The sequence below is a fragment of the Engraulis encrasicolus genome, chromosome 13 (assembly GCF_034702125.1).
Source record: "Engraulis encrasicolus isolate BLACKSEA-1 chromosome 13, IST_EnEncr_1.0, whole genome shotgun sequence".
Lineage (NCBI taxonomy): Eukaryota > Metazoa > Chordata > Actinopteri > Clupeiformes > Engraulidae > Engraulis > Engraulis encrasicolus.
In genome coordinates, this window is record NC_085869.1 from 44,953,776 (window position 1) to 44,967,041 (window position 13,266).

At 45.7% G+C, this 13,266-nt stretch overlaps 1 protein-coding gene across 1 annotated transcript in view; it reads left to right on the forward strand.

Moving 5' to 3' along the window:
* Nucleotides 1-13,266, forward strand: part of LOC134461823 (glycerol-3-phosphate dehydrogenase, mitochondrial-like) — a 48,094-nt gene that overhangs the window by 8,472 nt on the left and 26,356 nt on the right. The window contains exons 4-6 of the mRNA XM_063214662.1: nt 60-184; nt 1,300-1,397; nt 6,683-6,846. Of these exons, the coding sequence (XP_063070732.1) occupies nt 60-184; nt 1,300-1,397; nt 6,683-6,846 (387 nt within the window). The remainder of the gene's footprint in view (nt 1-59; nt 185-1,299; nt 1,398-6,682; nt 6,847-13,266) is intronic.

Here is a 13,266-nt window from a genome sequence, read left to right on the forward strand (position 1 = left end):
GCTGGCTGGCTGATCTGTTTGCCTTGGCTTCCCTTCCCCTTCCCCTTCCCCACCGTCAGATCTGAAAACTGCCCTGGTGGAGAGAGACGATTTCTCATCAGGGACCAGCAGCAGGAGCACCAAGCTCATTCACGGCGGAGTCCGATACCTCCAGAAAGCCATCATGAAATTAGATTATGAACAGGTAAATGCTTCATTTTTCCTGCACGGCTGACACTTATCTGAGGAATTCCTGGTCGGTCTGGTCATATTGTTCCATTTCCCCCTCGCTGTTCATTTTTCACCCGGGGTACCTCTTGACATGCACACATACACTGAGTGGCGCTGATATCTTTTTTTCTTTTCTTTTTTTTTCTCTTTCTCCTCCACCTTACTCTCTTCTGTCGTCTTCTGTTTGGTAAAGTTACTTCAAAGACTTCACAGCGTTTAGCCGGTATTTGAAAAGAAAAAAAAAGGTTGGAGTGTGGCTGCCATTATCAAAGATGAGAATTAATACGGGGAAATTATATCAAAGTAATGGGGGTGGAGTAAAGCATTTGGGTCCTTCCTTTGTCTGTGTATTGTTAAAGGAGTCACCCGGGTTCAAATCCAAATGTCATCGTTTTTCTGTTACATTTCAGGAGACCTGAGGAATCTCATTATTTCAGCCCTGTGTTGTTCTTTCCCGGGCTTATTTTTCTATCTGTTTGAACATTGCGGGGTCCTAAAGGTGAGCCTTGGAAGGGCCCAATTAGTGTGATTGCAGGAGATGCAAGTAGTGCATACTCAGCAGTTAGGCTGGCAGACATGCAGTAGAAGGGATGGGACATCATAGGCAGCTACCTGACTGGCTGCTCTGGTCTGAAATGAAGATAAAAGAAACCCCTCAAAGACCCAAAGAGCAACAGAGACAGAAATACCCTCCTTGACATATGGACAAATCTATGGGATATCTGATATACTATCATTAATATTTCCTAGAGGCTGTTTAAGCCCTTTCAAATAAAGCCAATTCTAACAATCATACTGATAGTTACACAGGCCATTGTACTAATATAATATCTGTATCACATTTTTACAGTGGTTTTTATTTTAACCACTAAATGTGACATTGTGTTGTCCTCTTCTCAATGCTGTATCTATAGACTGCTTTATGATAGTGTATCACATCTATAGGCTACTGTGCATTATTTTTTGCAAAAGTAAATATGTTCTTCTATCCTCTCTAGAAATATAAGATGGTGTGTAACAAATGCAGTATACTGTATAGTGTATTGTGTTTCACCAGTAAATGTAACATTGCCCTGTTGTCTCCTGCAGTATATGATGGTGAAGGAGGCTCTTCACGAACGTGCCAACCTGCTCGATATCGCGCCGCATCTCTCAGCTCCTCTACCCATCATGCTCCCCATCTACAAGTAAGAGCGAAGATACTTGCCTGCCCTTAAAGGGACACTCTGTGAGATTTTTAGTTGTTTATTTCCAGAATTCATGCTTCACATTCTCTAACGTTACCTTTTTCATGAATACTTATCACCACCATCAAATTCTAAGTATTCATTATGACTGGAAGAATTGCACTTTTCATACATGAAAAGGGGATCTTCTCCATGGACTGCCATTTTGAATTTCCAAAAATAGCCATTTTTAGCTGCAAAAATGACTCTACTTGGCCCATACTAGAAAATATTAGTTTATTACTTAGTAAACTTTCATGTAAAGATCGAATTTGCCAATAGGCAGCCCAGTTTCAATGAACAGCATAGTTGTAGTACCTTTTTTTGACCATTTCCTGCACAGTGTCCCTTTAATTCTTCCACATATATTGATTTTGTCAAGTGTATCTTCAACACTACAGATGGAGGTCCCATTCATGGCTCACTTTTGGTGCATGCATTTTGCTATGACAATTTTGTGTTAGGGAAGTTCTGTATGTATGTATTTACTATACCCCATTAGTGGGGTTGAAATAATACCCATTCTGAGTAATTGTTCCGTCATATGTGGTCATGTTTACATTGTGTAGCCCCTTACCAGACACGTCCCGCCCCTGGGACGTTGCAATAGTCACTGAAAAACTACCATAGTCCTACACCACTATGACAGTGCACAGGGCCATAAGTAATACATTACGACTTGGTCATCGCCACTCTGGTAACAGCTAATTTGTAAAGGATGCTTAGTAAGACTAACAATTTTGGCCAATGCCCATCTGCCATCGAGTCATCACAGTTGACACAGTCCCCATGTCCTAAAATGGCCTGTTCCATTTCATGGTTGCATGTCAGCTAGCTAGGAGGGGCGTGATCATGCTAATTTTGTTTGCTATTTGTAAATGGAACTGTTCCTATGGGGGTTTTAATGTTAATTATTGTAATGAACTTGTGGGTTTGATGGTGTCGGAGGGGATACCCCCCTCTGTAATTAGCCATACAGCTGTGTGTGGTGTGTGTGGGGGGGGGTTCGGGGTAACTAACTAGCGCTGAAGTCCCGTTCCCATAATCTGCCTCAATCAGGACATGTGACACCTGAGCTCTTGTGATTGAAGTGGCTTTGCGAAAGGTCACCCAATCATGCAGGCACGCTGGCATGCCACCTTATATGGAATATAAAGCCATCATTGGAGTAATTATTGGCAAGAACTGGTAGAGCACCTGAATGGCTCCACCCGGGAAGCCAATAGGGTGGGACAAAGGGGTCAATTGTCCCGAGAAATGAGGGGCCCAGAATTACATTGTATGTACTTTTGGGTGGGGGCCCCATTCAGATGGCTTTGTCTTGGGCCCGGCCAAAGCTGCCAGCTACTCTGGCTACCACCCTGAGCAGCGATTTCTTAATTTTTTTGCATGTAATGTCCCACCTCCCCAACCCCAAGTTCACAGATACACAACCAACCACCTACACACAAATGCACACAGGCATGCACACAACGCATGCACACACATGAATTGCATGTTTGCACACACACACACACACACACAGACACACACACAGACACACAGACACACACACACACACACACACAGACACACACACACACACACACACACACACACACACACACACACACACACACACACACACACACACACACACACACACACACACACACACACACTCACCAGCCATTCACAATGCCACAATGCCTGGCCATCAGACCTTAGGGCAACTGTGAACTGTGGCAGAATTGTGCATACAGAACCACTGAACCCCGAAACCTTCACCTCCAGCTCCAGCCCAGCCCTGCCCTGCCCAGCCGAGTCCTGGCCCGGAGGCCATAAACTTCCCCACCCGATGGCTGGTGGTGGCGGAGCTGGGCTCGGGGGCGGTGACGGTGACGTGCGGTGCAAGCGTAGCCTACGGTACGGTGCGGCGCGGTGCGGTTGGTCGGTCCATCATCCTTCTGCTGGCGGGCCGGCGTGAACTGGAGGCGCTTGATTTGATTTGTGCCGCCTTGTATCATGAGCTTTAATTGCACATGACATTTACGATCCTCTCTGGTATTTAAAGCAGCTCCTACAGGTGTGGCTCATTACCAGAGGGGTGGAGTGGGGGAAGGGTAGGGGTGCAAAGGGATGGGAGTGGAGAGGGGTTCTTAAACCCCCAAACTCATCATCATCATCACACCACCACCAATACCCTCATGAGCATCGTCATCATCACCATCATCACCATCATTGTCATCGTCATCGTCGTCATAATCATCAGGATCATTAGATACATACCATAAAACGATCGCCATCACCACCATATGCCCAATACCCCCATAACTGTACTCATTAGTAACATCATCTTTACAGCATAATTATCACACTGCCATCAGTGTATTGTGCTCTTGTATCAATACCATCTCTCCGAGATCTAAAGATGCCCTGCTCTGTTTTCACAATCACTTTGTTATTCAGAGTTCTAGTATACTACCCTACAAAGGCAAACTGCAGTAACTACTTATTTTGTCAAAATTGAGTTCATGCTGAAATTGGTTTTCATAAGGTATCCTTTATCTTGTGACAAAGACTTATGGTCCAAATGTGTCCCGTTTTACAGACATTGCTATGACAAATTTGCAGTAACTTCAGTATCCAACTTCAAAACCAAAACATACCAAAAGAAAAAAAAATTCTTCATTTCAATGTTGGCATCGTTTGTCTTTGCAGGGCGTTGCTGTCACCATAATATGGAAGATATTGATTGATTGATCATCACGATTAGGGCTATTTAAGTCTAAATGTGTGTTTTGTGGACTGAACTGGGCAGAATTGCATGATAAGATGTGGTAGTGTGCTGTAATATGTAAAAAAAACCACACACACATACACACACACACACGCACGCACGCACGCACGCACGCACGCACGCACGCACGCACGCACACACACACACACACACACACACACACACACACACACACACACACCCACACACACACACACACACAGACTGCATGAATACACACTGTAGTATAATGCAGCACATCCTGTGCAATTCAGCCACAACGGTGGAACAGATTTGGGTGAATAGCAGTGGAATGAAATTTACCAAAATTACCCAAAAAATATCAACGAGTTAGACCCATTACTGCAGTGCTATGATCAGCATAATGTTTGCCTCTATGCAGAGATGGTGGAAAGGTGAAAATTAGCCTAATACATTAACCCCTTATTCAGAGGTCAAGATTAACATGATTGGAGCATCTCTAAACAGCAGCCCCTCTGGTAAAGTGCTAAACTGCTGCAAAAAGTTATGTAAGCAAGCACAAAACAGAGGAAAAAACAGCGCTTTACGTGTTTTACCCAAAGGCGTGTCAGTTTAATATTTTTCCGCACTGCATATATTGCATATTGTGTGTGCAGTGTTCCCTTCCCTGCTAATTGCATTTTTATCAGGCTTTTGTTGAGTTCATCAGGGTTTCCTTTTGTCTTTTCCCGCTCTCTGCCCTAATGAAATTCCACGACATCCACCACGCTCTTCACTCTATGTACCCAGACGCTGAAAAAAAACCCACACAGAAGCCTTTGTGTCGAGTGCCCGCAATTGCACTCTTTCTTTTCTTCTTTTCCCCTCCTCCCCATTTTTTTTACACTTTACCGGGAGGATGAGATGACAGTTTGCGTTGTTCACGCCAACACGCCTCTGCCACTGGTGACAGTAACAGAACCTCGCCGTCCGTGTTATTGACCTGAAACCTCACGTCTCAGGATTCTCATGTCTGAGGTATTGCAGACGTTTTTTTTTCCTTCCCCCAGCTTATTCGCCTTTTAATGAGGTATTCTGAGAATGTGCGACGTGTCAACCTCTGGTTAAGGTTTTCTTTTTTATGAGCCATGTGTTGGTTTGTAATGAAGTCTTCAGAAATGTGCTGGAGGACTTCAACGCTGAGTACATCCTAAAGCAGAGTCCAGCCTTGACACTTTAAAATGTTTTTTCTTTTTTTTACCATCATTTTGGTTTAAATTATCTTTTATCTTTTTATACATTACTGTATGATACTTTTTGGCATGGTTATATTTTATATCCTAACGCATTATTTTTCAAGTCAGTGTTGCATTGCCCACAGATTATTCACAAATAATGCAAGAAAATGGACTGTGCTAGCCTGGGTCTACCTGAGCTCATTCCTATCTGAAGGACAGCTTGGAATCCCTGGCAGAAATCTTCACCTGAGTTTGGGATCCCAACCACAGAATAGGGAGAGAGGGCAAGACAAACGGAATTTTGCAGCAATGTTGGCACCAGATGCGAATACAGCTTTCCATCAAGCTTTAGCTAGTATTTAAAATAGTTTAGATTGACATCCTCCATCTATGACAAAGGAATAGCTGGTTCCCAGACTACAGTATATCTCAATTGTGGAATTTTCTGGCGACTAGCAGGCCAGGCTATGTGATGTGTATTCCCCTTTAACTTCCTGAAGCCATCTCCTCTCCTCTGACATAGTGTTTCTCAACGGGGGCACTACAGTCCCTCAGGGGGGTGTTAAAGAGCCCTGGGGGGGCGTTGAGGAGGTTGCAACTGAAATGGGACGGTACACAGTTGCATACTTGGGGGTCATTAGTTTATTACCTGTCAAGGAGGTTATGTTTTCGGTCGCATTGGTTTGTCTGTCTGTCGGTTTGTTTTTCAGCAGGATAACTCAAATGCGTATGAACTGTTTTGGCATAAACTTTGTGGAGTTGTTGGAAATGGCCAAAGGAACAAGTGATTAAATTTTGGTGGTGATCCGGATCACGGACTGGAATCAGGATTTTTTAGAAGATCCTTCACCATTGCTAGCCTATAAATCTAGACGCCCCTAGTGACCACAAATTGAATTTCAGGACAGGGCAAATTCTAACGTTCCAATTTCTAACTCCACAAAAAGAAGGCAGAAAGGCTTAAAATACAAATAGGGTGTAACATAGTCAAATCACTCACAAACATCCTCCTTGGTGGAGGTCTGCACTCTCTGAGTGCATTTATAGTTTTAATTTGTTATACATAGGGAAGTGTTGGCAGGCTTATGATGAGGTCAAGGGGGCATTTGTTCAAGAAATGTTGAGAACCACTGCTCTAACATCTTACTCCGCTAGGTTGGTTCCGAAACAGACTACAGTATATCTCAATTCTGATATATTCTGGCGACTAGCAGACCAGGCTATGCAATGTGTATGCCCCTTTGACTTACTGAAGCCACCTCCGTTCCTCTAACATCTGTCCCTGCTAGGTGGTGGCAGTTCCCATACTACTGGGCTGGTATCAAGATGTATGACCTGGTGGCCGGGGCACAGTGCCTGAAGAGCAGCTATCTCCTGAGCAAGGCCAGGGCCCTGGAGCTCTTCCCCATGCTCAACAAGGACAAGCTGGTGGGAGCCATCGTCTACTATGATGGTGAGTGCATTTTCTTTTCTTTTCCTCATTTTTTTAAAGATATATTTTTGGGGTCTTTTGACTTTGTTTTTATGATAGGACTCTGAAGGAGTGATAGGAAGCAAGTGGGGAGAGAGAGACGGGGAGTGGTCGGCAAAGGACCCGGGCCGGAATTGAACCCGGGTCAGCCGCGTAGCAGATGAGTGCCCTACCGTTAGCGCCACTGTAGGGCCAGTGAGTCCATTTTCAATAGGCAATGATAAAGGGCCGCAAGAGTGTTTGATGCTCCCAAACAAACTTTAATGGCACAATGTTTCGGACTCTCAGTCCTTCGTCAAAGTGCAACCATCCTTTATAATTTCCTTTCAGTTATCTGTTTGGTCCAGCACCTGTGCTGCTAATGTGCGCACATTCTTTGACTTTTTTGAGTCCATTTTCAATGGCATCAGCAACACTCTCTGCAAACCTGACTCCCCAAATGGTTAGGTTCTGCCTTGCTTCACAACAACCATGAAGTTGAGGACCAGGCGAAAGCCAGGCGAACTCTCTGCTCCAGGATTTCCAAGTTTTTTTTAAATATATATAGTTGATTTTCTGCATGCTGTACAAGCATGATTCATACATGATAAAACAACTAATAATACTCGCATGACATACAATGATTTACCACCACAAACCATAATAGAACAAACATAACCGTGCCCAAGAAGGACAAACCATCTTTGTACGAGGAGTGAGTCCCACGGCAGCAGCGGCTGCACTCTTCGCTGCCAGGATTCGCCAAACTTCATCATGCTCTATAGTTCATAGTCCTGTCCGTACACACACACACACACACACACACACACACACACACACACACACACACACACACACACACACACACACACACACACACACACACACACACACACACACACACACACACACACACACAAGAAAAGACACCACATGCTAATTTCAAGCTGCATTCAAAAATCTAGGCCAGTTTGTTCATGTCCGTGTATGTTTTAGCTCCGAGTTTGTACCTGCCTGTTCATTTTTTTTTTACATTTCAGTCAGCTCTCCCTCCCACACTGTTGCACCTGACTGGGTGTAATTGTGTTGGAGAGCAATTAATCTTGTACATCACATTATCACTTCACCATGACACATTTTGTGCTTGAGAGTTCATTAGCAAACACTAATTTGAATAGTTAATGGCTGTTCAAATATTGGTCTTAAACATTACACGCGGTGGCAAAAAAAGCACATAGTGGCATATGGTCACCAAAGCACTTAGTATAATTTTTTTGTAGGGAAAGCAGAACGTCAGTAATTTTTTTTTTTTTTACAGCCAAGGAACGGGAAGGACGTGAATTAAGCGAGATGCGACCGATCCTTCACACTTTGGCCCCCCAACAACTGAAAGTCACCACGTGTCTTCTCCTTTGTGCGTTTTCCTTGTTTTTACACGAGCCGCATGTTGTCAAACCCCACGCCGCTGTAAACAAATTAGAAAATAAGGTTGTTCCGAAGGGCGGGATGGCCACGGGGCCTGAAGGTTCGTTCCTGGCCCTCTCTCTCTTTCTCTCGTCCCGCGGCCATATGTGCTCTGTGTTGGCATCAGAAAAACAAAGCATATGTTCATTGTTAGCCCGGGTGTACATAGCATGTCCTGTCTACTCAAGGTCTCTCTCTCTCCCCCTGTAGCCGCAAACTCTCAACTTTGTTCCTCAGGGCCATCTGTCAGACCTCATTTAGCATGGGGAGGCTGTGCGGATTCCAATGCACCGCACGGAGGGAGCAGGCTGTGGTAGCCGTGTGTTCTAGTTTGAGCTAGGGGGGTTGGGGGGGCAAGTGGGGTTGGTGTCTGCTGTAGCGGTGTGTTCTAGTCAGGGCTGGGGAGGGGGAAGGGGAAGGGGGGGTTTGGCTGGTATGTGAGCAGCGGTGATGTGTCAGCCTTGCTCATTTGACTGCAGCCAAGTGGGAAGAAGATGAGGGGACATTTATGGACAGGGGCTATTCCTATATTTTCACCTGTGTGAATAAAAACGTTAGAAACATTCATTTTATGTAGGCTCATGTATTTATTTATTGTTTTGTAAAAATGAATAGTTTACGTGCAAACCCTCAACATTTGTTTCTGAGAATGTGTGTGTGTGTGTGTGTGTGTGTGTGTGTGTGTGTGTGTGTGTGTGTGTGTGTGTGTGTGTGTGTGTGTGTGTGTGTGTGTGTGTGTGTGTGTGTGTGTGTGTGTGTGTGTGTGTGTGTGTGTGTGTGTGTGTGTGTGTGTGTGTGTGTGTGTGTGTGTGTGTGTGTGTGTGTTAAGATGTCTTCACACTAAGCTGGCCGGAGGCAGGGGTGCAGAGGTGCAGAGGTGCAGAGGGGTGCTGCTCATTTAATATACTATTTGTATTTTTCTCTCAGCTTTAATGGTATCACCTTAACAATTTGGTTGGATTTTTGTTGAACAAAAAATTCAGATATAACAATATATTTGTCTTAATTTAAGATGTTGCTTTATGCAGTCATAATAAACTGGCAAGTTGGACAAATTATATTACACACACTCTCTTTCTCTGCCACACACACAGGCACACACACACACACACACACACACACACACACACACACACACACACACACACACACACACACACACACACACACACACACACACACACACACACTATGCCGAACGAACAGAAAAAAGGCAATTTTCTCCCTTAAGCAGCCATTTTCCTCTTCGCAGCTATTCAGTTGGGGACAATCATTGCGGTGACATTTTAGAAGCTGACCCCTCCTGCTACTGGGGCATGTGGCCCTGGAGTCTGGACTGCCCGGGTTCATCTGGAGATTGGGCAAAGCATCACACCCCCGTGACTCCCAATACCCAGTCTCACTCTCATTTTTATGGCAGTGTTGTCTTTAAATAGAAAATGCCATTTTTTGGGAAATTTATTTATTTATTTATTTATTTATTTACATTCAACATTATGAAAGATGCCGAAGTTTTTCTTCCCCAGTGCATGATGTGTTTACCACACAAGCACATTTTACTTTTTTTCAGTGCTCTGCCCCAGTCCGTCGTATTTACTGTATATCATGTTAGTTCATTGTAATACATATTCTTTTTCAGTGCAGATTTCTTGTTCCAGCATTCTTACTTGGACCACCCTTCCAGCTTCTGTGTGTGTGTGTGTGTGTGTGAGCGTGCGTGCGTGCGTGTTTGTGTATGCTTTATTATGTGTGTGCGTGTGTGTGTGTGTGTTCGCGCGTATGTGGCTTCTACACGTGCGTGCATGCTTGTCTCCCTTCTTCTTCTCTTCCATCCTGGTGCCAGAGGAGCTGTAGTTGGTCTGCTCTCCGAGTGTTGCGTCTGGGATAATGACTGCGTTGAGTTCCCTCCATACCTGCAACAATTTAATTGGACCAGTCAGCTCAGCCAAGCATCACCAACCATGCAGGCAGCCTCATGACTCGCAGACATGAATTCATTGTCATGATTGTCCCTGTCATTTTTTTACAGCATTTTATGCCCTCTTTGCTTTGCTTTGCTGCAAGACTTTTCCTTCCTTCTTCCTCCTATCCTCCATTCCTCTTCTCCTCCTCTTCCTCCTCTCCTCTCACTTCAGTGGGCTCCTCTAGCTCCAGGAGCTGCGGATTATACTAGAGGCTGCAGGGGAGGGCGCATCGCTGAACACCAGCCCCAGCCCCAGCCCCAGCCCCAGCCCCAGCCTCAGCAGCCTCTCCCCTCGCTTCGCTCCTCCAGGGAGTTTTGACATTAATTTCGCTTTGCTCACTGGAGAGTGTGGTGTCGCGTGTGCGTGTTTGTGTGCGTGTGCGTGTGCGTGTGTGTGTGTGTGTGTGTGTGTGTGTGTGTGTGTGTGTGTGTGTGTGTGTGTGTGTGTGTACTTGTGTGTGTGTGTACTTGTATATGTGTGTGTGTGTGTGTGTTTGTGTGTGTGTGTGTGTGTGTGTGTGTGTGTGTGTGTGTGTGTGTGTGTGTGCGCGCGTGTGTGTGTGAGTGTCACGGCTCTGTGATAATTGCACAGATCACTGTTGTTGTCGGCGCTCTTTTTTTTTGCCCCCCTCAAGACTGTATGATGTGTAGAGAAATGTATTAATTGCCCTGGTTACTAATAGCCAACACCACCCATATGGAATGCATTGCATATTTTGCAGAAGAGCTTAATTGAATTGATTTATGTGCTGTTTTAAGTAATTGCTGCACATGGTTTTTTTTAAGGGTTAACCAAGGCAAAGGCTGTTTTCAACCACATGAAGCTAAAGAGTAACAAAAAACAAACATATGTAGTCGTTTTCAGAACTAAAACAAAAAAAACCTCTCGATGCCCTCTAATCTATTATGGCAGCCTACATAGTCCTGTGTGTAATTCATTTTAAAGCATGGCCTTTATAGCTCGTTGTTTTTTCTCCTCCCCTTTCCTTTTGTGTGCGCGGCTATATGTTTTTTTTGTGCTGCCGTTGAGTTTTCTTCTTGAGAGAATCGCTCCAAGCATGTTGTAGCATTAACCAAGAAGCCTAGCAGTGACTTAGCCTCCAGTCGTTTGAATAGAAAAAAATAAATCACAGGGTCCAGTACCAGCGAAAAAAAGGGGGGCCTGGCTTCATTCCTAAGAGGTACTGTAGCAACATTCCCCGGCCAGACGGCACACAACCGAAAGGGGCTCCAAGAAGACAAAACTTCCATGGAAATAACAAATAGAAACAGAGTTGCCCGAGACACCAACATTAGAAGTGATTAATCATTCGGAATGCTCCTCGTCTTTTCTTTAAGCACAGATTATCCGGCAATAAATCTCTTAAAAAGATGTATATATAAGTATGGCTTTGTAATGAAACCGGCCTTTGTTCATTTGTCACCTCTTAAAGCTCCCCCCTTTCATTTAAATTACAAAAACTTCTGACCTTGTGACTTGTGAATATAGATCTCTGGTATTTTCGTGGGCCAGAGAAGGGGATTAATCCATAAATCTTGATACCAGATCCCCAACTGTTCATTAAAGGCGTTCCTCGCTGAGTAGCCTCTTGCTGCGAGAGGAAGAGCACTTCCTTGTCACCGGTTTATTCCCCGTGACGTAGATGGATTGGAGAAAGTGTACGACCGGGACGCGGCAAATAATTATTTCCAATGATTTCTCGTGTTCTTCATTTGCCCCCCGCTGCCACGGCATCAGGACAAACAGGGCCTGTATTTATGCTCTATTTGAACAGCGGGTTTAATCACTCATACCTTCGGAGGAGATCACAAGAGTACAAAGAGAGATCACAGAGGAGAGTGTGGAATGTGAGGCTTCATTACACAGTACAGGTCCTGCTCCTGTGTGTAAGTGTGTGTGTGTGTGTGTGTGTGTGTGTGTGTGTGTTTGTGTGCTTGTGTGTGTGTGTGTGTGTGTGTTGTGTGCGAGCGATACTCCTCAATGTGTTTGTCGCATGTTTGTGCAGGTATCTGTAAAAGTCTGTGTGTGAGTGAGTGTGTTTGTCTGTGTGCGCATACGTGCGTGTGTGTGTGTTTGTGTGTTTGTGTCTTTTCGTGCATATGAAAGAGGGGGATGCAGGGTCAGGTTTAGGGTTGGGGTCGTACAGTAGTATGTGTGGTAGGCACAGGCCAAAGGAGCTGCTGTTGTGGCTTTAAGTGTGCAGCCACCAACCATCCTCCTCGGCCAGGCAGCCGGGGCAGAGGCAGAGCCACCAAGAGAGCAGCCAAGCCCGCTGATGCAAAGTGACAGGCACAGATGTGACATATCGGTTCCGACACACTTCCATACCACCAGTCACTAGCTGCGGGTGACTCATGTCCTCCCTCTCTCTCTCTCTCTCTCTCTCTCTCTCTCTCTCTCTCTCTCTCTCTCTCTCTCTCTCTCTTTCTCTCCCCATCCTCCCCTCACCTCCCTTTACCCCCCTCTTTATTTTGCTCCTGTGTCCCCCTCCTTACCCCCCTCTCCCTATCCTGCCACCAACCCTCACCCACCCACCCTACCCCGTCTCCACCCCACCATCCTCACCCACCTCATCTCCCTCAACCATCCTTATCCAACCACCCCAACCACCCCTCTACCACCCATCCTCACTCATCCTCACCGTCATCCACCCTACTCCCACCACATTCACCCCCATCCCATCCACCCTCACTAACCCCCTCTCCTACCCTCACCCACCCCCTCTCTCCACCGCCATCCCACCCACATCCTCCACCGTCTGCACTGCCACATTCTCCGCCCACCAACCCTCACCACACCACACCACCCTACCCTGCCCTCCCTCTGTCAACCACCCCTTGTCTCACCTCCCCCACCCATCCATCCCCATCCACGCTCATGCACCACCACCATCCACCCTCCACCCTGCCACCAACCCTGCCCTCCCTCCCTCCCTCCCTGCCGACCTCCCTCCCTCCCTCGGTCACTCACCCCTATCTCCACCACCCACCCCCGC